This window comes from Arachis ipaensis, chromosome B6, assembly GCF_059453495.1.
Source record: "Arachis ipaensis isolate K30076 ecotype BB chromosome B6, ASM5945349v1, whole genome shotgun sequence".
NCBI classification, from domain to species: domain Eukaryota; kingdom Viridiplantae; phylum Streptophyta; class Magnoliopsida; order Fabales; family Fabaceae; genus Arachis; species Arachis ipaensis.
In genome coordinates this window covers 13258967-13283106 of record NC_142441.1, presented here as the reverse complement: position 1 = coordinate 13283106, position 24140 = coordinate 13258967, and the positions used below count along the sequence as shown (strand labels likewise).

The window sequence follows — 24140 nt, the reverse complement described above, 5'->3', positions numbered from 1 at the left end:
ACTATTGTTAATAACATTAGCAACGGTTAATATTTGCTAATGTTTTCTATTTTTAATGGGTTATTTGTGATTTGAAATTTGAATCTTTTAAATTTTAGATTTTTATTTAAGAAAGTAAAGTAAGATTTTTTATCTTTTTTATATTTTTTTGTCTCACTTATGAAATAAATGATAAGATATCATATTTTATGTTTTAAAATGAAATTCAAAAATAATAAAAGATAATATTTTATCTTTTAAAATGAAATTCAAAATTTATAGGATCCCAATCCTAAAATTTTCTATGTGAAAATTATTGTCTCAATATTACAGTAAAAATAAAGATGTCACGCAACATTTGATGGTATGCTGGTGATAAAAGTGAAATATTGATAAATTTATTTATAAATTAATAAAAAATTAGTTTTATGTCAAGAAAAATAGTTTTTATATGATAAAATTTGTAAATAAAAAAAAGTAATTTATCTTTTATTATTTATAATTAAATTTAGAGTAATAAAATATGAAAGTAATTTTGTAGAATTGATTTTGAGTAGAAGTGAGTTTCTGCCAACATGATTTATGTTTGGCAATTTTTACTAAAATTGATTTTGATAAAATAAATATTATTTGGATAATATTAGTTAAAATCACTTCTAGATAAATAATTAATTAATTACTAAAAAAATATAATATTAAATTATAATATTTTTTTTAAGTATATTTAATTTTTTAATATTTTTTATATAGTACTCTAATTTAGTATATTATAATTTTTAATTATTATAATAAAAATTAATATTTATTTATGAAATTAAAAATAATATATAAAAATTAATAACTTTTTAAATATTTTTTTATAGTAAAAATTAATATTTATTTATTAAATTAAAAAAAATATAAAATAACATATTTTAGTACTCTTTTTAAGTACTCTTAATAATCTTATTTTTATTATTATTTTAGGTTCTAATTTTTTAAAAGTTATATTTTTATTATTATTTATAATTAATTTTTTATTTAATTTATCATTTCTAATAGGAACAATAATACATATTATAAAAAATTAAAATATTAAACAGTGCACAAAAATTAGAATAATTATTTTAATATTCTCAGTATTTATTTAAAAAAAATTATGAAAAAACCAATAATAACTAGCAACAAACCTAAACATAAGTTGAGTAAACGCAGAAACTATAATTTCTTGCTTCTAGTAAACCAGTTTTTGGGATGCAGAATCACGTTGACGTTCAGAAAAAAAAAATTGCCAAACATTAAAAAATAACATTCAAAACATTAAAATGTACTTTTATCTTCTCCAACGTGTTTCCAAACACAGCCTAACAGTTTTATACTTTTATTTGTTGGTTCAACATGTGAAATGCTTATTTGCTCTAAAACCATCGTTATCCTTTTAATAAATCGAAATCATGGTTATGTTCTGTATTTTAAAATGTTTAATTTATTATCTTTATTAGCACACTGAAATGAAATGAAGCGTGGACAATTGGACAAATCTGTAAAAGTAACTGCAATTTTTTTAATCGTGGAAGAAGCTGTAAATAAATATATAGTGTTCTTTCATTTTCAAATCAGGGAAAATTTTTCACATAAAAAATGTATAAAAAATATGTTGTGCTGATTTGGCCATGTGCTTGTGGGACCCATCAACTTCCGCTGCGCATTTGGTGGCTTATGCCAGCTGGAAAATACTACCCATCTTCCTACAAATTGATAACTAACTGTAGCCCACAACATAACTCCATTTTTTGGTCCCTTCCCTATTTTAGTCCCTAAAACGAGAGATTCCTACATGGTTTACAAATTTTTTTTGAAAATTAATTTTAATATGAGAGATGTAGGGTGTGTTTGGATTGTAATTCACTAAATTGGAATTTAAATAAAAATATTCTATAAAATTAATTTTAAATAGAAGTAAGTTTGTGTTAATATAATTTATGTTTAACAATTTTATATTAAAATTGATTTTAATAAAATAAATATTGTTTAAATAATATTAATTAAAATTACTTTTAGATAGATATATAATTACTAAAAAAGACATAACATTAAATTATAATATTTTTTTTTATACATTTTAATTTTTTTGTATTTTTTTTATATTTTTTTATATAATATATTTTTAGTACTTTTAGTACTCTTTTTTAACATACTATAATTTTTTACTATTATTATTATTTATGGTTAATTTTTTGTTTAATTTATTTTACTTAATAGAATCAATAAATTATATTATAAAAATATAATAATAAATATAATACACAAAAATTATCATTATAAAAATATATAATGTCAAATAAAAAATAAAAAAATATAAATAATAAATAATAAAAAAAGAGCTCATATAAAGAGAAATAATAAAAATTCTATAAATAATACAATAATACGTATAAAAGATAAAGTTGGTAAAAAAAAAAATAAATGTTAAATGTTAATGGCTAAAAGCCAGTTAGTGCAACTTAGAAGTTAAAAATTGTTACTTCCTGTAAACATGATTTTGAGACCAAAATCACTTCTACGTTTATTAGGAGGAAAATTAGCTAAACCAAAAATTAGTAATCTAATATATTAATATTTGGTTGGAATAGTGTAATATATCGTAATAAAAAAATGATCCTCTCAATTTTTTTTTTAATATGATTTTTATTATGTATTTTTAAGTGAGATTAAGAAAAAATATGTGAAAAAAATACTAAATAATAAGAGATCCACTTTACATAAAAAAAATTGAGAAAATTTATTTTTTGTCATTAGTTTTTTGGTGGCTGTAACAAAAACTAAAACAAACAGAAATACAACATTGAAAAATTATATAGCAAAATCCTTTAACAAAATTTATTTGAGATCATCACTTAGTTGAATCCACCTCGATTAAAAATAAATACTCTTAGTCTTTATTTTAGCCAGATAGTCAGTAACAACAGTAGCGTCTCTTTTAATCTAAGTGAATTACACCTCTCAATTTTTACTTAACAATTCTATAATCTTTTCGATAATATTTATATTATCACCTGCAACATAATTGCTAATATTGTAAGTAATGTTTATTTTTTTCTCTTTATAAGAAGTTGTCATTAGCAATGGAAAGAGTTTCTCTACGCATCTAAATTTTGTTAGTAATTAAGTTCAATTAAATTGGCCCAAATTAAACAAAATCTACTCACACAAAAAATTTATGCTATTTTTCTTCTTTGTGTTTCTTCGTGCATATCCTCTCTTTTCTTCTTCTTCTATTGGTGCAATTATTGTTGTGTTTATTTTTTTTCTTTTCTTCTTTTTTCTCATGTGATATTACAGTTATTTATTCTTCTTTATTTGATTTTTTTTATTTTATTCCTCTTAAAAGAGTAAAATAAAAAAAATAATGAGAAAATGAAAGAAGAAGAAGAGGAGGAGGAAGAGGAGGAGGAAGAGTTTTGAATTATGGAGAATTTATAAGAAAAAAAACACTAAAATTTCTTAATAATAATAACACATAAATTTTTTAGTTTTGACATCGAAATTTTGCTATAAAAGCACAAAAGTATCTTCTTTAATGTTATATTTTTTTTATTCTTCTTTCTTTTTTTTTTCTTCTTTCTGTTGCACTTATTTCTTCTTTTAGTAGTATTACTTCTCATATTAGACTTGAATGAACATATATGTATGTATTGCAATCTTATTTAGTTGAATGATGTAGATTCCTCCTCTTTCTATTAATTTTGTATCATTATGCATTTTTTCTTCTTCTTTATTTGATTTTTTCTTGTTTTTATTATTGTTAAGAGAGTAAGATAAGAAAAATAATGAGAAGATAAAACAAGAACGAGAAGATGAATAAGAAAAGAATAAGAAGAAGATGATGATGATAATGAAGAAGAAGGAGGAGGAAGAATTTTGAGTTATCATTAAATAATTTTGGTACATTCCGGATTTAAATAACTTGCACTTGGTCTGTGCTTATTTTGAACTGAGTTTGTTTGTGTATCGTCATCATTAAGTAATTTTAGTGCATTCTGGATTTAAATAAATGCACTTTTCGTCTGAACTTATTTTGAATTGAGTTTATTTGTGTTTGTCATCATTGAGTAATTTTGGTGTATTCTAAATTTAATTTCGGTGCATTATAAATTTAAATAAGGTGCACTTTTAGTCTAAACTTGTTTTAAACTGGGTTTATTTGTATGTCGTCATCATTGAAAAAATTCAATGCATTCTGATGAGGAGGAGGAGGAGAAAAAGGAATAAGGAGGAGATCGAAAAAATTCAAATGAAAAAAAGAAAGAGGAGGAGGAGATGGAGGTGGTGGTGGTGATGACGATAACGAAAGAAGAAGAAGAAGAAAAAGAAATGGTCCACATTGAATTACAATCAAAAGGGAAAAACGAAAAGTTGCAACTAAAACAATATGCAATAACCATTAACGTAAAAGAGAAATGAGTTTATCCAACAGCTCTTCGTGCGGCTTTTGTCACTAAAGGGGGTTTTCCGGGAGCCAATGAAGATCACTTCATTCCATACTCTCCAATTCTCCCATGTTGTATAAGCTGCCAAAGCTTTCAATCGTTGATAATCTCCACTCTTTTGAAGGGATTTGGTCAATTGCATCCACCATCGCCAAGAATTTTCAACTCAGAGAGGAATGGGTAGTTGGTTGTTACTCCAAGCTTCAATGGAGTCGAGACATGACCAGAGGCAATGAAAAACAGACTCTTCCTCCAATCCACATCTTGGATAGTCTGAGTTCATTGCAGCAATTCTTGAGTTTACTTTCTTCTTAACTAGTAAGGCCTCGTGCATCACCTTCCACAAAGAATTTTTAATTTTCGGTGGATACTTTAGCTTTCAAATTGAGGACCATAGTGAGCTTTATTGACATTGTTCAGGTAAAACTTCGATGGAAGGGTGAAAGAATTGGAAAGCAACCTTGTACTCTGAAGCCACCGAGTAACTCCCTTTTTCGTCTTCATCCAAGTCAGTGTGTCTTCTCCTTTTTGGATGACTGTTTTGAGTATGGCTGTTGCTACTTCTGTACTAAAAATGCTGGTTATCATTGTCTGATTCTATTTTCTATTTAGCTGAATTAACTCTGAAACCATTCTAGTGGTGTCTTGTATTGGCATTAGGAATAGGGATTATAGCAGTAAACTCATGAACTCATGAATTCTTTTTAATACTCACTGAAATGCCTCTGCCAAATTTCAAAGTAAACCTTTCTCCAACACATTTCTTCCCTCCAACACACTCTTCCATCTCCAAGATGGATTATTTCCAACTTCACCTCTCAAAAAGTTAGAAAATCTATAATATTTACTTTTATAGATTTTATGTATTAGGGAATGAGATTTAGTCAGAATTCTCCATCCCTGTTTAGCTAGCATAGCGAGATTGAATGCCTTCAAATTTTTTAAGTTTAAACCCCTTAAGGTCTCGGTCTTCATGAAACTTTTCAGCTAATCCACTGTATCATTCTCTCTGTATTTTTCAGCCCTCACCAAAATTGCATCATTGCTTGCTGAATATCATCAATCAATGTCTCTAGAAGTTTGAAAAAATTGAGGGTATAAATAAAAACTGCTGCTACCACTGCCTTGATTAACAACTCCCTATCACTTGAAGAAAGAAGTTTTCTTTTTCAGTGTTGTAATTTTTGAGAGATTTTATCCTTAATATAGTTAAAAGTATCCTTTTTAGATCTTTGCACAACTGCCGACAATCCCAAGTATTTATTTTGATTGCCTACGTGGGGAATCCGTAACGTACTAATTAGCTGATCACACACCTGGATAGGGGTGTTTTTGCTGAAAAAACCGAGAATTTATCTAGGTTGACCATTTGTCAACTAATCTCCTCATAGACTTGTAGGATCTCAATTAGGTGGTCTCACTCTTCTTCTGTAACTCCAGTAAAAAGTATTGAGTCGTCTGCAAAGAAAAAATTATTGACTTTCGAACATCAATGATTAAGCTTTAGTCCAGAAATATCTTATCTCTGTTCTTTTTGTGGTGCAGGTGGGAGAGTCCTTCTGCACAAAATAAAAAAAAATTAGGGAATAAATGGTCTCCTTGTCGCAACCTTCTACATGGTTTAAAGAAACTATGAGGTTGTCCATCTACAGTAATAGAGCAAGAAATTGTTGTCACTAACTCCTTAATCTAGTTCATCCATTTATCACAGAATCCGAGTCGTTTCATGATATCCCAAATAAAACTCCATTCCACTCTATCATACGCTTTACTCATATCGAGTTTCAATACTAAGTCAAACTCTCAATAAATCTTATTCCTTAAAAAGTGCGTAAATTCATGAGGTTGTCCATCTACAGTAATAGAGTAAGAATATGTTGTCACTAACTTCTTAATCTAGTTCATCCATTTATCACAGAATCCGAGTCGTTTCATGATATCCCAAATAAAATTCCATTCTACCCTATCATACGCTTTACTCATATCGAGTTTTAATACTAAGTCAAACTCTCCATAACTCTTATTCCTTAAAAAATGCGTAAATTGATATGCTATCAAGACATTATCACTAATCAGTTGCCCTTTGATAAAAGCACTCTGATTGTTATTGATGACTTTGTTCATAACATAGTGTAGTCAATGCACCAGAATTTTTAAAATGATCTTATAAAATATACTGCTAAAGCTTATCAGTCTGATTTTTTTCATAGATGTAGCATGTGGAATTTTAGGGATAAGACATATATGGGTATGATTGAAAGATTTTAGAATCTTACCTCGAGACATTATTCTTGATTTCACTTAAGAATAATACTTGAGGGGAATGAATTTATGAATCCTTTTAAATATTAATAACTAATTAATAATAAAAAATTAATAAATTCGGATAGTTTTCTAACATTCTTCTTTATATAATTAGAATTTGAATAATTTACGAATTATAAAACTGAAATGAGTACAATTTTGTCCTCCCTACATTTATATAAATCGCGAGTCACCCACAAGTTTTAACAAAAAATATAAAACCTAATGAAAGATCACAATTCATGCCTAGAAAAAAGAGTAAATCGTCGGCCTTTTCTTGATTTTATGCTCTTCATGTACGATAGTAGGGAAAATCCAGCATGCAACCACTGATTGATTTATGGTCAGAATCACATGCAAGTATAATACTAAATATTTTTTCACGATTTATGTTCATCAGTTCCAATTCTTTTTATAGCGTTGCGCAGAACCTATGTATATAATAAATAATTTAGATCGATCGAAGCTCAACTGTGATGAGAGTGGTTTTTTGAATTGTGATAAAGTTGAGTACGACTGTGTTTTACGTGATCATGAGGGGAATTGGCTAGTCGGCAGTACGATTCTGGGTACTAGTGTTCTTCGTTGTGAACAACGGACTACTTGGATTGGGCTATAGATAAATTTAGAGCATGGTGCTTCTCCATTATTCAATGCGAAACTGATTCTGCTTAGGTTTATTTTCTAGTAAATCAATAGAATATGCCGGTACAACATACAGAATATGATCTTTTTCAAAAAAAAAAATTGATCTAAAGATGTGTAGTCGAGCCTCATTCAGCTCTGCACTAATTCACTGCAGACTGCATGGCTAGATTTGACATCTTTTGTAATAGTGATCAGTTCACATGGCTCTCCAACCTTTGGATGATTGGCTGCCTCTCCTGCAGCAGGACATAGCTTAGGCATCTTTTGTTTTTTCTTTCTTGTCATCCCTTTCCTTTTTTTTTTCTTTCCAACACCAAAAAAAAAAAAGAAAAATACGAGAGCCAATGGAATATTTATACAATGTGTACAATGGAGGTTTATAGAGTATTAGAGATATAATCATTAGTGTTACTTTTTCCCATCAGCTGAAGCTTTTGAGATGAGTGGTATCATGTCATAGTATTAGAGCGCTAGATGTTAAATAGATCAGAGTTAATTAAAATTTACACCCCTAGTTCTTGGTTCATGTGTATTAAGAGTGCACTTATTTTAATTAAAAAAAAAACTCTAAAATTTAAGAGATCTACATTTATTTCTCAAATACGTACAAGTAGATCTCTTAAATTTTAAAAAATGTTTTATCAAACAAAATTTTTGTTTCTTGTACTTATTGAAAATAATTTATTTTAGTTTAACTTACGAAATATATAAGTGTTACAACATAGGTTCTATACTTGCATGTGATTCTAGCCCTAAATTGTGATTGCATGCTGGGTTTTCCTCTGGTACATGAAGAGCATAAAACCAAAAAAGGCTAACGATTTATTTTATTTTTCCAGGCATAAATGTAGTTTTTCACTAGGTTTTATATTTTTGTACAAATTTGTGGGTAATCCATGATTTATATAAATATTGGGAGAGCAAAATTGTAATCATTTCAGTTTTAGAACAATCTGGTAGTATCCATCTTCAACTAGTTTAATTTAGTAAATTATCCTTGAAATTTAATAAAAAGATTTTCCTATTATTGTGGACGCTTCAAAAACTAGTTATTTATTTGAAAAAGATAGGAATCAGTGTAAAAAAAATTGAGAATGAACTAATATTAATTTAAATATTAAAAGAAATAATTACTCATTTTTTTTATTTGTTAATTTATTTAAATAGCTGCACATATACATCATTTGTTGTGTACTTGTCATTTTATTAACATTTTCAGTTTTTCACACTACTAAGTACTAACCACTTTTGTTTTGAATCTTTTTCACACCATATCTTTTCATATAATTTTGGCACCAACTTACGCATTGTAACGCTGCAAAGAATAATATACATACATAGACATACAAAAACCACTCTCTCTTCCCTTCACAAAAATTTTAAATACATGCAGTAGTGGAGCAAGAAAACATGAATTGGCATTAATAATTGTAACAACTTTTTCACTTGGCACCCCCAATTCTTTTCTTTACATCAGTCGCTGCAACCTTTTTTACTTGACTACCTACTGCTGCTGCTGGTTTCCTTGCTGCTGGTGCGGGAGCTGATGATGCAGGACTCCTATATATTTTCCATCCAGTGTTATATAAAAGTAAAACAAAAATATTCAACAAAGAAGTAGTTTAGTTGTAAGAAATAAAATACCTGTCCACGGTCTTTGTTGGTTTAAGAGGAGTAGTAGTTGTTGTTTTCTTTGGTTTAAGGCTTGATGAGGCGTTTGAAGGAGTGGAGGAGGTTGATTTAGGTGTTGGTTGCCAGTTCATGTCTGATGCCTCAGATGAATTATCATTGGTTGCCATATCATCATCATAATCATATGAAGTTGGACTAGAAGATGGAGATGATGGTTTGTTATCTGCTTCCCATTGTGCCACTAGGCTATCATTACTAGTTAAGCTATCATTCCTCTTCATTGCCATCGCCATTGCCATCTTATTATTATGGTTGTTCATCCAGTCCCCAGAATTTTCATACCCAGTTTCCATGTCCTCGTAATCTAAGCTTCTTCTTTTCAGCTTCGATTCGTCCTGGTTTTGGCCCTTTCAAACCATACATACACACCAAATTAAATATCAGTTTTGGACTCACAGGTTTATTATCAACATGACCAGTGAGTAGAGAATACTAGGTGTTTTGTTCGCGTTTTTATTTTTGTGTTTTATTATGTTTTCAAGATTCTGTGAAGGAAAAAAAGAAAACAGTAGAAATTATAAGATTATTATGTTTTCAGTTTTTGCTTCATGTTTTTTTGATAAAATTCTAAAAACAAAAAACACTGTAAATGAAAACTCAAACTAAACAAAATATTGTAAGCCAAATAAGTTAACCTTTTTTTTTTCAATTTATGGTTAGACTTAATAACATTGTTACCTTACCTCTGAGTTAGCAGAATCATCTCTTGGCAGCTTCCTAGCACCTCCAGTAGAACCCAAATTACGTAGTGAAGGAGTGGATCCATGAGATTTATTCAACTTTGCTCCATCAAGGTTCATGCCTTGATATTGTTCTAGTTCTGCATCCTTCCTTGCTAAGGCTGCCTTCAAGCTAGCAATCTACACAAACAACACATTACAAAACTCTTCATACAAAGTAGTACACACTATGATATAACAAAATGTTTTTCATAATAATTAATAAGAACCTGGTCTTTGAGATCTTTGACATCAGCACCATCTTTACTGCTACCACCACTAGTATTAGTGTTATTACCACCAGCTTTATTATCACCAGCATTGTTAGCTTTAGCAGCACCAAGTTCAACAGTGGCAACACGTTCTGCAAACTTAAGTGTACTAAGTGTTTCTCCAACTGCATCAGGCTCAGGACTAATATGAACAAACATTAGTGTCTTTGCTTGCCCACCTGATACATACAACTTACTTAGCTTCTTATATTGAAAGGTGACAAATGTAGCAAGGAGTGGATAAAAATTGAAAATGAAATGCATACCAAGAGAATCTTGAAGCAGTTGGGTGAGTTTGCTGTTCCTGTAGGGAACATGGGAACTCTTTGCAGCAAGGGAAGAGATAACATCTCCCAAGGCAGAAAGTGACTTGTTGATATACTGAGCTTCCTTGAGCCTATCTCCAGTAGCTTCAGTTTTATCAGCCCTTTCGCTTCCTGCTAGATCAACCAGATGCAAGCTAGCATGAATGGTTTTCGGCGATGTCAGGTATTTTCCTTGAACATGAACTGTTAGGCAACTGCAATAACAATCAGGTTTAGTACCAAATAGAGAAATGTAATGTTTTTAACACAGCACAACACAAGTTTTGCTTACCTGTGAGAACGGCTACTACGAGAGTTCATGGCAGTAGAACCAACAGCTCGATTCTTGTTTCCCAAGTTCATCAAGTTTATGACATCAGCAGTTGTTGCAACAGGAACAAGGTTGGCATCAGGCACATTGAGTCCGTTCTGGGAACGGTTGCGAATTTCTAATGTGAGAAGGGGTTAAGGATCATATCACATGTTCAATAAAATCATTTCATCTACAAATAAATAAAGTATAGTATTGTATATCACAAATGAAGGATATTTTTTGGTAGCTCCATCTGTGCATAGTAGATCTCTGACTTGCTCATTGTAAATCTCAAGCATCTGAACACCAATCTCATAGATAATGGTGTCCTTCCTCTGATCCTGAAGTAGGAAAAGATCATTCAGGGCACGGTAGTTGACACCCATGGTTTCCTCGGTAAGATCGTCTGGCCCAGACTGCATTCAACATTCATAGAGTTATCATTGCTCTAAGAGAATCAACATTTGTAATCTAAGCATTTTTTTTTTACCATAGTGAATGTTTTTCCTGATCCTGTTTGGCCATAGGCAAATATGCAGACATTGTATCCATCCAACACTGACCGAATCAGAGGTTGTGTGTCGGCGAAAACTTGTGCTGAAAGCAAGCAAACAATGACAGTGAGTAAGCATACAAATATAAATAAATAAAAATATAGTTAAAGAACACAAAGAAAGACCAACATTGTGTTGCACTAGGACCAAAACATTTGTTAAAATTGAATGTCTTCTTCCCCTCTTTCCCATAATTTGAAGGTGTTAAGATTGAGATACTTCCGTCATCAATACTACCGACACTCTGATTGGGCGATGGAGCGCCCAAGAAGGGTCTAACTCTGCAGTACACCCTAATATTCCCTACCAACATACAATAAATAAGTCAATTAGAACATAGAAAAACCAGTGGCCAATGTTATCAATCTTAATTCTTTAACCATTAGAATTTACCTTTCAGATCCTGCACTTGATTATATAACTTACGGTTCTCCTCAAGAACTTTCTGATATCCTGCAGCAGCAGAAACTAAGCTACGCACATGCTTGCCTATTTATTATAGGAAGCTAGTTAGTAATTACATAGATAACTGTTATTCATAATCTTTCTTCTCCTTAAATTGCTATTAGTATTATCGTCATTATACTTACATAGTACGAGGAAATCTTCCTGGTACTTCTGGTGCATAGCCTGTACTCCTGATTTTGTTTGATGGACTATAGTTTTCAAATCCTAAAGAATGCCAAGAATAAAATCTCTATTTACCATCAACAATATTTGAATGGTGACACATCAGTGTATGTTACAAAATTACCTGGAGACTCTTGTTTTGTCGTTGGACTATCGCTTGTTGTCGTTGGACTATCGCTTGTTGTCGGGATCTTTCTTGTTGTCGGACTATCTCTTGTTGCCGGATCATCTCTTCTTGCCGAGCTCTCTCTTGTTGCAGGGTTCTCTCGTGTTGCCGGATTATCTCTTCGTGTCGAGCTCTCTCTTCTTCTCGGAGTTTCTCCCCTTGTCGGATTATCTCTTCTTGTCGAGCTCTCTCCGCTTGTCGGATTATCTCTTCTTGTCGGATTAACTCTTCTTGTCGGACTCTCTCCCCTTCTCGGATTAGTTCTTGTCGGACTCTCTCCCCTTCTCGGATTATCTCTTCGTGTCGGATTAACTCTTCTTGTCGGACTTTCTCCCCTTGTCGAATTATCTCTTCTTGTCGAGCTCTCTCCCCTTGTCGGATTATCTCTTCTTGTCGGAGTAACTCTTCTTGTCGGAGTCTCTCCCCTTCTCGGATTATCTCTTCATGTCGAGCTCTCTCTTGTCGGATTATCTCTTCTTGTCGGAGTAACTCTTCTTTTCGGATATTCTCTTGTTGTCTTAAGAACTCGAGGCTTGGTCCATTGTCCCGAGGAAGATCTAGATCTTTTGTTTCTTCTCCCTTTTCTTCCATCTCATCTATTTCTTCCTCCTCTTCTTCCATCTCAACCTCTTCGGCCTGTGTTTCTTCCATCATTTCTTCCATTGTTTCTTCTTTTGTATCTATCTTCTCTTCCTTTTCTTCCATCTTTACAATCCTCGAAACAAATAAAAAATCAAACATTCCAGATCACGACAATGACAAATGTAAACATTTTTCTTTTGCTGTTGTAAGACAAATACCTCAAGAATAAGAAATTTTACCTCTTCGTCAATAGGAGCAGCTTTTGAAACCAAAGGTTCTGGTTTAGATGATGATACTTTATCTTGTTGAATTGCTCTAAGCTGTTCTTGTTGAATTGCTTTAAGCTGCTCTTGTTGAGCTGCTCTAAGCTGCTCTTGTTGAGCTGCTCTAAGCTGCTCTTGTTGAGCTGCTCTAAGCTGCTCTTGAATTTCTCTAAGCTTCTGTTTATTAAAATCTTATATTTAGTTTGACTCATAAAGTATGCTATATATGCAATGGTGAGCATGCAGTTGAAAATAGAGACATGTACCGCTTCTTGTTGTTCAATGAGTCGCTGTTTATCTGGGTTGAATGGTGATGCTGTTTCTTGTTGAATTTCTCTAACCTGCTATTCATTTAAAATCACATATTCAGTTTGATTCACAGAGTCTATTATATACATACAATGGTGAACATGCAGTTGAAAATAGAGAATGCACACCGTTTCTTGTCGTTCAGGCAATCTTTCTTCATCTGGTTTAGATGATGATACTTTTTCTTGTTGGATTGTTTTAACCTGCTATTCATTTAAAATCACATATTCAGTTTGATTCAGAGTCTATTATATACATACAATGGTGAACATGCAGTTGAAAATAGAGAATGCGCACCGTTTCTTGTCGTTCAGGCAATCGATCTTCATCTGGTTTACATGATGATACTTTTTCTTGTTGAATTGTTCTAATCTGTCATTTAAAATGTCATATTCAGCTTGATTCACAAAGTCAATCAACTATACATTGGTGAACATAGTTAAAAATAGAAACATGCATACCCTTTCATGTTGTTCAAGCAATCGATGTTCAAACTCATTCATGACTTGACTGAGCAGGGATTCAACTACCTATTATAGCAAATAGGTACTATGAGTTTGGATAAGGAGGCGTAAAATCAAGGTGGTTGAAACCTAAGTTGATAGGAACAATAACACTTACAAAAGGAATTTCTTCTGTCCTCTTATTTGACAAATGCTCACGAACTAATGAAATTAAAGAAGGATAGGTTGAATTCTACAAATATCAATCCAACGAGTTAATTAAATTTGATATATCTTTAAAAATTGTAAATATGAATAGAATAGAATAGAATCTCCTCTAACCATCTGGATGAGGTTAGACTTGGGATCATTGTCAGTAGCAGAAGAATCTTTCTCCCCTAATGTGTTCCCCATGGATTTCATCATGGATGGTTCAGAGTTTCTTCTTAGAAGGGTTTTCATCAAGGGTGGTTTTGAATTTGGAAGGCCAGCCAATTTCCATGACCCAATTTTCCCTCCCTGTACCCATTCCGCATAGGATTTGAGCTCTAACAAACAACTCACCACCCTTGATAAATTTCCACCCTACAAACAAATTACTAGTAAAGTTAAATAACAACATTGTGGTTATGCCATTTGATTTAGTTGAATATAGTAACTAGTAAGCAAGCACCTTTTCCATATCGGAAGCTTCAAAGGTGGGAATCCCCATTTCTCCCACAGCTTCAATAAAACTCTTCACATTTTCAACATACTGAAACACAATCGGTGCTCCTCCATCAGTCACTAGAACAGAATCCTTGGGGGCTTGAATTATCTGTTATTAGAATTCAAGATGTGAGTAGTTGAATTAATCTCATAAGATGTGAATGGAAAAGGGTGAACATGCTGTTGTTTTTCCGTAAAGTTGTTAGTTGAAAATTTTTAGATGATTTAATATTTAATGATTCTTAACTATTAATTTTACATAAAGAAAACTACATATAAATCTCCATTGGAAATTGAACCGGGTACCTTAGGAATTGAACCGGGTACAACTTTGTTGAGAACATTGCAGAGGATAATACCGGTTCGCAAGGCAACCCTGAAATCTTCCTCAGAAGGCTCTGCTGGCAAGTCTCTCCCTGCGACTACTCCAAGTGTTTTACGCATCCATTCAGTAGCTTCATTTCTTCTCACCGCTGTTCAGAATTAGAATTATGATGGAGATTCGCGTGCGGTTGTCTTTATGTGAAATTGATAATTGAAAATCATTAGATGATTTAGCAGGTTCGACAAAATTATCATCTATATGATTCTCAACTATCAATCTCGTATAAAGACAATTACACGTGAATTTTCATCCAGAAACATACATACACATCAGCAAATAAACAAATCTCACATGCATGCACGTGTTTTCATCTTAAAAAGAAAAAGGAAATGAGAGGCAGGGGATATTATGATATATACATGCTTCTTCGTCTCGCCGTGACGCCAACTTGCCGTCGAAGTGGCCGCCGCGCTGCTGAAGAATGTCTTCCACAACGGATACAGTATTGAATGGCACAGCTTCCTCCGTCGTCATAATAACTATGCCTCGGAGTATAAACTCAAACAGGAAAAATGAAAAAAAGAATCCAAAAACCGCTGGGAGAGCCAGCAATGAATTCAAAAATAATGTACGTGGATCAAAACAAAGACAAAAGACAATGTAAGAGGAAAACAAGCTTGAGCTTTTCGGAGAAAAATAGCAAAATTCAGAGAGTTAGGAATGAAAAAACAAAACAAAAAGAAACAACTAATAATTAATTAATGAATGAATGAATAAATAAATGAAAGAATGAAAGAATAATGAATATGTATTGCAGAGAGGGGAATGAGAAAGAATTTAAGAAAGCGAGAAAAAGGAAAATGGGGTTTGGATTATTGATTGTTGGTCCTTTCTCTCGCTTTCTTGTTTGTTCTATTTTATTCTATTCTCTTCTCTGTCCCTTTTAGTTTGCTGCCTAATAATATTGTTCACGTTGAAAAGCCAAAACCGAACCTGGTTCCGAGCCTATCGCTTTGTCCCTTAATGCATGTTTTATATTTAACGGGTGGGTAAAAGTAAAAGCAACACTCTATACTCTCCTTTTTTATTTTACTTTTTTCTTATTTTTCTTAGTCCCACCCTGTTTCTCTTCTCTCTGTAATAATAAATTATTTGGTATTTATTTTCTCTCTTTTAAGGACGATGCTTCTAAATTGAAGCAAAATTAAATTAATTTAAATTAAATGATGTTTTTAAATTTTTATTTCTTATTATTAAGTTACATTGAAACTAGATTATGTATAGAACAAGTCACCAAAAAAAAAAAAAAAAGATTATGTATAGAACAATAGATAATACCGTACCTTTTTTAAAACTTCTGACGGAATTTGTGTTTTGATATTTGCTTTAGTCTGTTTTCCTTTATATTTATACTTAGAGGTTAAAATTTTCAATTCACTGTTAATACGCCTTTATCATACAATTTGAATATTTGTTTATTTTATATTATATTAATAATACTATATGACCAATAAATATTATTATTTTAAATTAGTATTTAATTATTACATAAAAAATATATATATTTATATTTATTAAAATTTATATATATAAATTAATAAAAATATTTAATAATATAATTTAATATTTATATTAATTAAATAATTATCAAAATTATTAAAAACTGTTCTCCTGAAATTTTTTTCTAGCCTACTTTATATGGAAGGCCGTGCTTATTCATGATGCAAAGAATTAGAGTACAGAGTATAATATAAACATGGAGGAAATAGATAAGAAAACGGGTAACGGTATCATTTTTATTAAAATTTGATTAGTATTTAATCGGTAAAAAAAGAGTAAATAATTTTATATTATTAAATAAAATTTTATACTATTAAAAATATTAATAATGAATAATTAATGACTATAAATTATAAAATTTGTTGACCCTAATACTATTGGGTTTTACTAAATAGACAATAACTTTTGAATTGAATTGAATATGCGACATATTTATTGTTCACATTGTTTAGTATTCTCATTATCTACCTATACTTTTCCATTATTATATAAAAGACAGCTTTTTTAATCAACTAACAATACCTAAAATATGATATATAGTTACACTTATTTTGCGATTCTTATTTTTAAGTATTTGTTAGATAATATTATGTTGTAATGATTACATATCTAATTTAATATTATAATTCATATTTCATTAGATAATATTGTAATTTTTTTTTTTTTTCCAAAACTCTAATCATTATTTGAGATGAGAAGAAAAGAGACGAGACGAGAAGGTAACATTGTTTGCTATTCGTTATGCATTTGTTGTTTATCGTTTATCATCAATTCTGGTGACACAAAATAATAAGTAATAAAATAAAAAAATCTTAAAAAGTTAAGATTGCATAGTTAATATTGTGAATCAACATTTAACATTAAAAAAATCTAAAATTCTTAAAAATAAGAATATTTAAAATTCAAATAAAAAATATTTAAAATTTAAACTCAACAAAAATTTATTTTTAGTTATTTCACTTAATTTTTGGTAATCTTGACAAGGTGTCGAATCAAATTTGTATCAAGATCTCAAGTATCAAAAAGCAGATACGACTCATCTAAATAAGAGTGGGCTTGACCTGGAAATTATTTAACGTCCATGTCAAAATGTTTGAGATGCTTAGATTGTGACAAATAATAAAGAATTGCAGTAAAATAGATGGAGCTTTAAAATTTTAATTGAAAAAAAAAACAAATTGCTTGAAGAATGGAAGTAAAAAATAAAATGCGTGAAGAAAATAAATGAAAAAAATAGAAAAAGAAAATAAAAGGAAAGCAAATAAAAGTAGACTTCTAATACTCATATCTACATATACTCCATAATCTGTGATGATCTAGTGTTTTTGAAGAAGTCCCATAACTCTTCTAAGTTTCTATTATTTATAGACTATGGAGATGGACTTGTTATGGAGCATGTTGTCAATTATCTTCCTCATTTTTCTCGGTCATAACCTTGTCTTGGCCATAAAGAATTTTGTTCCTCAAGTTTTGACACCCACGTCTTCCTTAGTTTTCAAGTCCCACGTTTTCTTTAACTTGCTCCTAAAATTTTGTACCTATGTTCTTCACTTCAGCTTGAAAGTCGAGTAGCAAGCCTTGATGTTCAAGGAAAGGCAATAACTACCTTTCGACTTCGACGCTCTTTGTACTATCTTTCTTCGACTTCATCTTACCTGTTTCTGCTTCTGTGGTTGAAACACCACTTCTGTAGTCGAAACTATTGGCAGTCAAAGCTCCTTCTTGTCGAGAAAAATCCAATTTTCGTACCAATAAATTGCCCCTTTAAAACTTGTTATTTGTTCAAAAATACAAGTTTTAATGTCGGGCATGTGCAATCTTTTCAAATTCTCAAAAATTTGAAAAGACAGTTACGCATTATTTAAAATAGAACACTCCTTGAATAGAATACTCCTCAAATTCTCCTTGTCAGACTACCTCATGAGTCGATTTGGGCTCTTTAAAAGAAACTAGTCGTTTATTTTTCCCAGTATGTAGCCCGATAGTTTGGCTTAGCCCAAGTCTTACCCTTTATGCTGTCTCTCAACTCTAAGGCCCAAATGATTCACTATGAGATATCGAAGACAAAAGAATTTGACAAGATGTTAGAGATAAACCACCAAAAAATGTCGACTCAATAACAGTATCTAAATATCAGTTGTTATTTCTTGTTGACTCCTGGTTTTCATGAGTAGCGGTTAAAGTATTTTTCTGCTCACTGTACATTTGTCAACCAAATCCTCTCTAATATGGTATTTTCTATTGTGCAGATAACATAAAAAAAAAAAAACTAAAAGTGAGAATTTAAAAGAAATCTTTAATTTCTTTTTAAGTATCTCGTACTTCTTTAAGCATCATTTCTGATACTTGACCCAACTTACTTTGATTTATTCAGTTATTCGATAGACAACCATCACTCAAGTTGCTGCTGACTTACAACTAGTTGAGAAAAACTGAGATACTAATGAGGACACAACACCTAAGAAAAAGACCGAGCAAATGGGAGGTCAAAGAAAAGAAAGGTCGAGTGGTGCGACCCTTTCCTCAAAGAAGCATGATCCTATTGATATTCTGACAGAAGCTGGACCACCAAAGATTCAAAAAATTTAACCTGCAACCTCCTCAAAATTATATATTCAATACTATCTGTCGCAACTGCTTTCACCTTATACTTGCAATTTTTATTTTTTTTTCTAATATATTGTAGTTGAAGAAATCCTAAAAAGGGACTTCCTCTCAAGTTGCTGATATCAATGATCCCTCTGATCGAGAAGTGGATCAGATAGTTCATACTGAAACAGAATTTCTTCAACCAATTCAGACTACCCAAACTGTTAGTCTTACTACCCCTGTTCCGACTCTGAAGCAGAATCCATAATTGACAACAACATCTCATATTTCAAAATTTTCTCCTTTGGTGCTTCTTTTGTTTTAGATTTTCAATGCTAAGTTCCTTTTGATTACTACATGACCATTATCTTTGATCTCTTCATATTCATTATATGCCTCTTCCTAGTGGTGCTAAAACTCACCAAGAATATGGAATTACATATGGACTAGGGTCAATTGCTGCAACCACCATTATTGTTCCTGGACGTTCGACACAGAAATTCGTCGAACTGTCGACACAGAAATTTATCGACAAAGACATTATTCTCGTACTGTCGACACAGAAATTCGTCGATCAAGACACTAAACCATCTTTTAATGTTTCTTCTCTAAAAGCTGGAGATTTGAATTTTGATGACATCGACTTTAACCTGAAAAATATCTTATCTGAAACTCAACAGTTTTATTCTTTTGAAGGAACTATGGGGATGTCTTTTATTCCAGAGTTGAGCACTGTTATCCCTCAAGTTGAGAAGTCGTTGACCAAAGAAGAAGTCACTTCCCATGTGCTCACGGGTCCAGATCCTCAAGTTGTCGATAGAATCAATATTGTTCTTGATTGTTTGAATATTTTTATTGAGGATATCGATGAAAATATTGTCCTAAAGGCTCGACTTACCAATGCGCTTGCTTTTCTCAATCAACGTATTTCTTTCGACATGCATTCATCTCTTAGCTCATTTATTGAAGTCATCTCCTCCTACCTTTCCAAAATTCATGATGCTAACCAAGAACTGAATAAGTCACTTAAAACTTTAGCCGACTGTGATACTTAGCTGAAAAAATATGATAAGGCTAAGTCTCAAGTCACTGAGATTTTGTTGGAGGGTCGAGCAAAGGAACGACAAATGGTGACAAGGATTGCAGTCTTAGAGAAAGAATTGGTTGATCTAAAATCAGGAAAAAATGAAGTCGCATCCACCAATGATGTTCTCTCTCTTCGACTATAAATGATTGAAAAGGCTCATGCTTCCAAACTGTTGAGTCGGGGTGCTTTAGTCGAAGCAGTCACTCGAGCAACCAATGTCCAAGAAGTAGCACAAGAGTCCTCAAGTCTGGACCAACGTCAAGAGGATTTGAAACTCATGTTTAGGAGCTTGCTCTAACTCTCTTTTGCACTTATTTTGTTCAGTATTCTCAACTGACTTTGTTTTAGTGACAATGGTATTTTTTGAGATACTTATCATTTACATGTATGCTTTGGCTGCTATTTGTATCTCTTATTCATACGCATTGCCATCGAAATTTTTTTTAGGTTTAAAGGGTCCTTCCCATAAAAGAGACTATTTGCCTTTGATTTACTCAGTTGGAAGTACTAATTTAAATACTAAGTCACCAACTGCAAATATTTTGACTTTCACTTTTCGATTGTATGACTTAGATATAATCTATTTCTGTTTTAGCATTATGTCTAATGCCATGAGTCGAACTTATTGGTCTAACTCATCTAATTCATCAATTATACTTGACCAATATTGTTCGACTGGCAAATCATTCTGTCTGGCCACCCTTATGTTTTGCAAATTTATTTCAAGTGGCAATATAACTCTATGGCTATACACTAACTCAAAATGTGTCAATTAATTGATTCTCTTGGAAAACACCTATAAATTCATAATACCTGATTTAGTGTAGTATTTCAATTTTAAGGTTGCCTTCCAATATGTTTTTTTTTTTATCAAACTTATCAGAATTTTATTAATGGCATCGACTTGGCTATTAGTCTGTGCATAGTAGGGAGTCGAATGTACTATTTTGATGTCTTGTGACTTAATAAATTTTTTTATTCGTCGACCAGTAAACATAGTCCCTCTGACCAATAAACACACTACACACAATACTTTTGTCTATAATAAATATGTGGTATGAATATGGCTTGAAATCTGGGATTAAGAAGAATGATAATAAAATCTGACTCCCAAGCAGTAATTGAAGTGATCAAGATAGAAATAAAGCAAATATACACCCCCAAAGTCTTGGTGAGAAGAATTTTAAACCTAACCAACAGAACATGTGATTCAGGTGAGTTTTATGGAAAATAGGTTAAGTGTAAAAAAAAATGGTTAAGATGAGAAATTCAGGGTAAGTATACTTGTGAGGAAAACACTTCTATTAATGACAAATAAATAAAACAAAAATTAATGATGAGAAATAGAGGTGGAGAACAAGTGTTGAGACCTCCACTAATGTCACAAAAGAATGAATGAGCCTTGTTTAAAGTGGATAGGAATTGGTTAATGGTTGTCGAGTGTTCTAGTGGAACACCCGAATGCTAGTTTTTACTCGTGAAGGTGATGAATGAAATGAAGAACAATGAGAAGAATTTTGGGAAGAGAAAAAAATGAATTTTTTAGCTTTTCATTTTTCAGAAAAAAGAAAAGGTCTTTTAAAAAGGTGGCTTGAGGTCTTTTTATAGTGTAAAACCATTTTGAAGAGGAAATCTATTATCCAATGGTTATAATCTGATGTTTGGTTTACTCCTTTTACCCCAAATATTTTTAGGTATTTCCGTCACTTCAAGTCTTTTCAACTGTTCAATGGAAGAAGTTGATTTCAACAAGTTAAACTAAAGCTCATGACATGTGACATTAGTGAATGGACATCTAGTTTGGTTTTCTTTTAACTAGATGACACTCTTTACACTCTAAATCCAACCAATCCACTTCCACCAATTTAGTTTCCACTAAAAAGAAATTCAACTCCTCAAGGTATTCTTTTGGATTCCATCCTTTTACCTAATACTTTTAGGAGAAACTTGATTTTTGTTTGACCATATTTGTAAGTCATTTTTAAAATTATTTATGTCTAAAAAAATTTATATTTTTAGTATACAATCAACATGGAACATAAAATGGATGCACACCTATAAGGAGGGGAAATAAGGTAGCAAATATCTTGACAAAAGAAGGACTTGAAGGCAGTAATGGTTTCCAATTCGTAGATATGTCTCGTTTTCTTAAGGGTTATTTTAGCTGAGGATGTTAGAAGTTTTCGGCCCTCTATATATATGGTAACCAGAGCTGCCTGCCGCTCACGTCATTACATCAATGCATCATTTTATTAAGGAGATATGGTAACCTAATACAATTTCATAAGAAAAGACTTATTATGGTTATGAATTAATAAATAAATGTGAGGATTTTGTTCTCTCCTAGCTAGGGGCTACATCAAAAGGCGTATATAGATGGGATATGCGTCGTGATCTCATCCCTTTCATAACAAAGTGACTAAGTGAGTATGGTATATGTTACGATGGGTAACCGGAGATTAGTGGGCTAGACGACGTTGGTTGGCCCAAACGTATAGAGGAGGAGGATTTCAAGTGGATCTGCAACTCGGTGCCTTCCGTCCAACTTGTGCGTGCGAAAGAATGGGGGGTGGTACCTGCAAAGACACTCCAATACTTAAGTCAGCAAGGGTGTGAGCAGGTCTAGAGAGTATTGGGGCTTAGAGATACCTGAGAAGTGTCAGTGTATTTATAGTGGTGAACCAATAACCACCGTTGGAGTAGTGCCACTTTTTTAGGGTGTTAACCGTCCCTTTATCTTAGGGAAGTTAAGATATGGCTTGTGGAAGTGGGTAGAGAGATTCTAGGGGCAGTTATTCATTCAAATGAGTACTTATCTGCCAGATAACCCTCGTTCCCGACTTCTTTAGAGCAAGTCGTGACGAGTACCGACTTCCTAAGACGAAGATTGGTACTGGGTGAGGCCCAACCATTTGGATTAGGCCTCTCGCTTGGTTCTGGGCCTTTATTATTGGGCAGAGTATGAACAGTGCCCCTACTCGAGCCCAATTTCTCTTTAAGATTTGGGTTCGAGTATTCTACTCGGGGTTGTAGCCGACTTGTTGAAGGACCGACGTGATGGTCTGAAGCCGACGTGACTTTTCGTGACCTTTTGGTTCTGACAGTTACGTCTAATCAAGCGTCGTGTCCGTTAGGGATGTGCGTAGGGATTAATGGCCTTGGTAACGGTGCGTCTTTAATGACTGCCCCGTTTTTACCATTGTGCCCCTAACGTACTTATAAATACTTTCCCTCTTTTTCATTGTTTCGTTTCTGCGATTTTTCAAATTTCCTCTTCACTTGTTCGTGCTGCATCTTTGCGTTTTCGAGGGCTTTTGCTTCCTCCAACCCTCATTTTCGGATAAAGGTTAGTTCTTTCTGTAACATGCCTTTCTATTTTCATACCTTTATTTTGTAGATAGGTGGATTTGTAGACTTTGGTTCTGTATTCCCTCCCTTTAGAGACCGTGTTCTTGATTTTCCTTTTCTTTTTCCCTTATAGGTTTCTGTCACCCTTTTAAGAAAAAGAAATGGCCTCCGTAGATGTTCTTTCTCATTGGGTTGATATCACGGTCGTAGGGGAGGAACCTTCGGTCGATACTGAGTTTATTACCCATCTTCGCACTCACCACAGAATTTGCGCTTCTGAGGAAGATGAGTCGAAGTATGAATTGGTAGTCCCGGGTCCAGAAGACCGGGTTTGCTTCGGGAGGGTCAATGAGGCGACCCCTCATTTTTTCTTTATGTACGAGTGTATGATCACCCGTTTGGGTGTTTTTCTTCCTTTTTCAGACTTTGAGATGTCTGTTTTGCATTACTGTCGAGTTGTCCCTACTCAGCTTCACCCCAACTCTTGGGGTTTTTTGAAAATTTATCAGCCAAGCTTTGGAGTTCCCGACCTCTTTGAAGATTTTCTTCTATCTTTTTCATATGACTAAACCCTTTAGTGGGCTAAATAATAAGCAACAGTGGGTATCTTTCCGAGCCATACAGGGTCGGAGGGTTTTCACCCTTTTTGACGAATCCTTCCATGATTTTAAAAATTATTTTTTCAAAGTTCAAGCTGTAGAGGGTCACCACCCCTTTTTCCTGGACGAGAGTTCTTCCCCCCGCTTTCTCTTGTACTGGTTGGAGGCTTCCCCCTGTGAGAAGTATGGTCTGGATGATCTAAACGAAGTGGAGGCGGCCGTTGTGGGGTTCCTCCGAGAAGTGTGGGGGAGGGCCCCATATCTGGACACTAAGAA

At 32.5% G+C, this 24140-nt stretch overlaps 1 protein-coding gene across 1 annotated transcript; it reads right to left on the bottom strand.

Moving 5' to 3' along the window:
• Positions 1–8730: 8730 nt before the first annotated feature.
• Positions 8731–15356, bottom strand: LOC107646518 (kinesin-like protein KIN-14I). Its single transcript, XM_021104012.2, has 22 exons — positions 15101–15356; positions 14663–14829; positions 14322–14465; positions 13991–14233; positions 13827–13901; positions 13667–13735; positions 13503–13577; positions 13334–13411; positions 13163–13240; positions 12873–13073; positions 12010–12756; positions 11846–11927; positions 11649–11744; positions 11385–11558; positions 11192–11298; positions 10939–11117; positions 10681–10842; positions 10350–10603; positions 10042–10262; positions 9776–9952; positions 9045–9439; positions 8731–8960 (listed from the first exon to the last, which is right to left on the bottom strand). The coding sequence occupies exons 1-22, from the start codon at positions 15213–15215 to the stop codon at positions 8843–8845; spliced, it is 3957 nt and encodes a 1318-aa protein (XP_020959671.1). The 5' UTR covers positions 15216–15356; the 3' UTR covers positions 8731–8842.
• Between the last annotated feature and the right edge of the window lie 8784 nt (positions 15357–24140).

Excerpts from the sequence above, each read along its gene's own strand:
- LOC107646518 (XM_021104012.2), bottom strand. The coding sequence starts at position 15,215 with ATGACGACGGAGGAAGCTGTGCCATTCAATACTGTATCCGTTGTGGAA. Across the intron at positions 12,757-12,872 it reads CTGCTCCTATTGACGAAGAG|ATGGAAGAAAAGGAAGAGAA; the intron begins GTAAAATTTCTT and ends AGGATTGTAAAG. Across the intron at positions 9,440-9,775 it reads ATGATTCTGCTAACTCAGAG|GGCCAAAACCAGGACGAATC; the intron begins GTAAGGTAACAA and ends ATGGTTTGAAAG.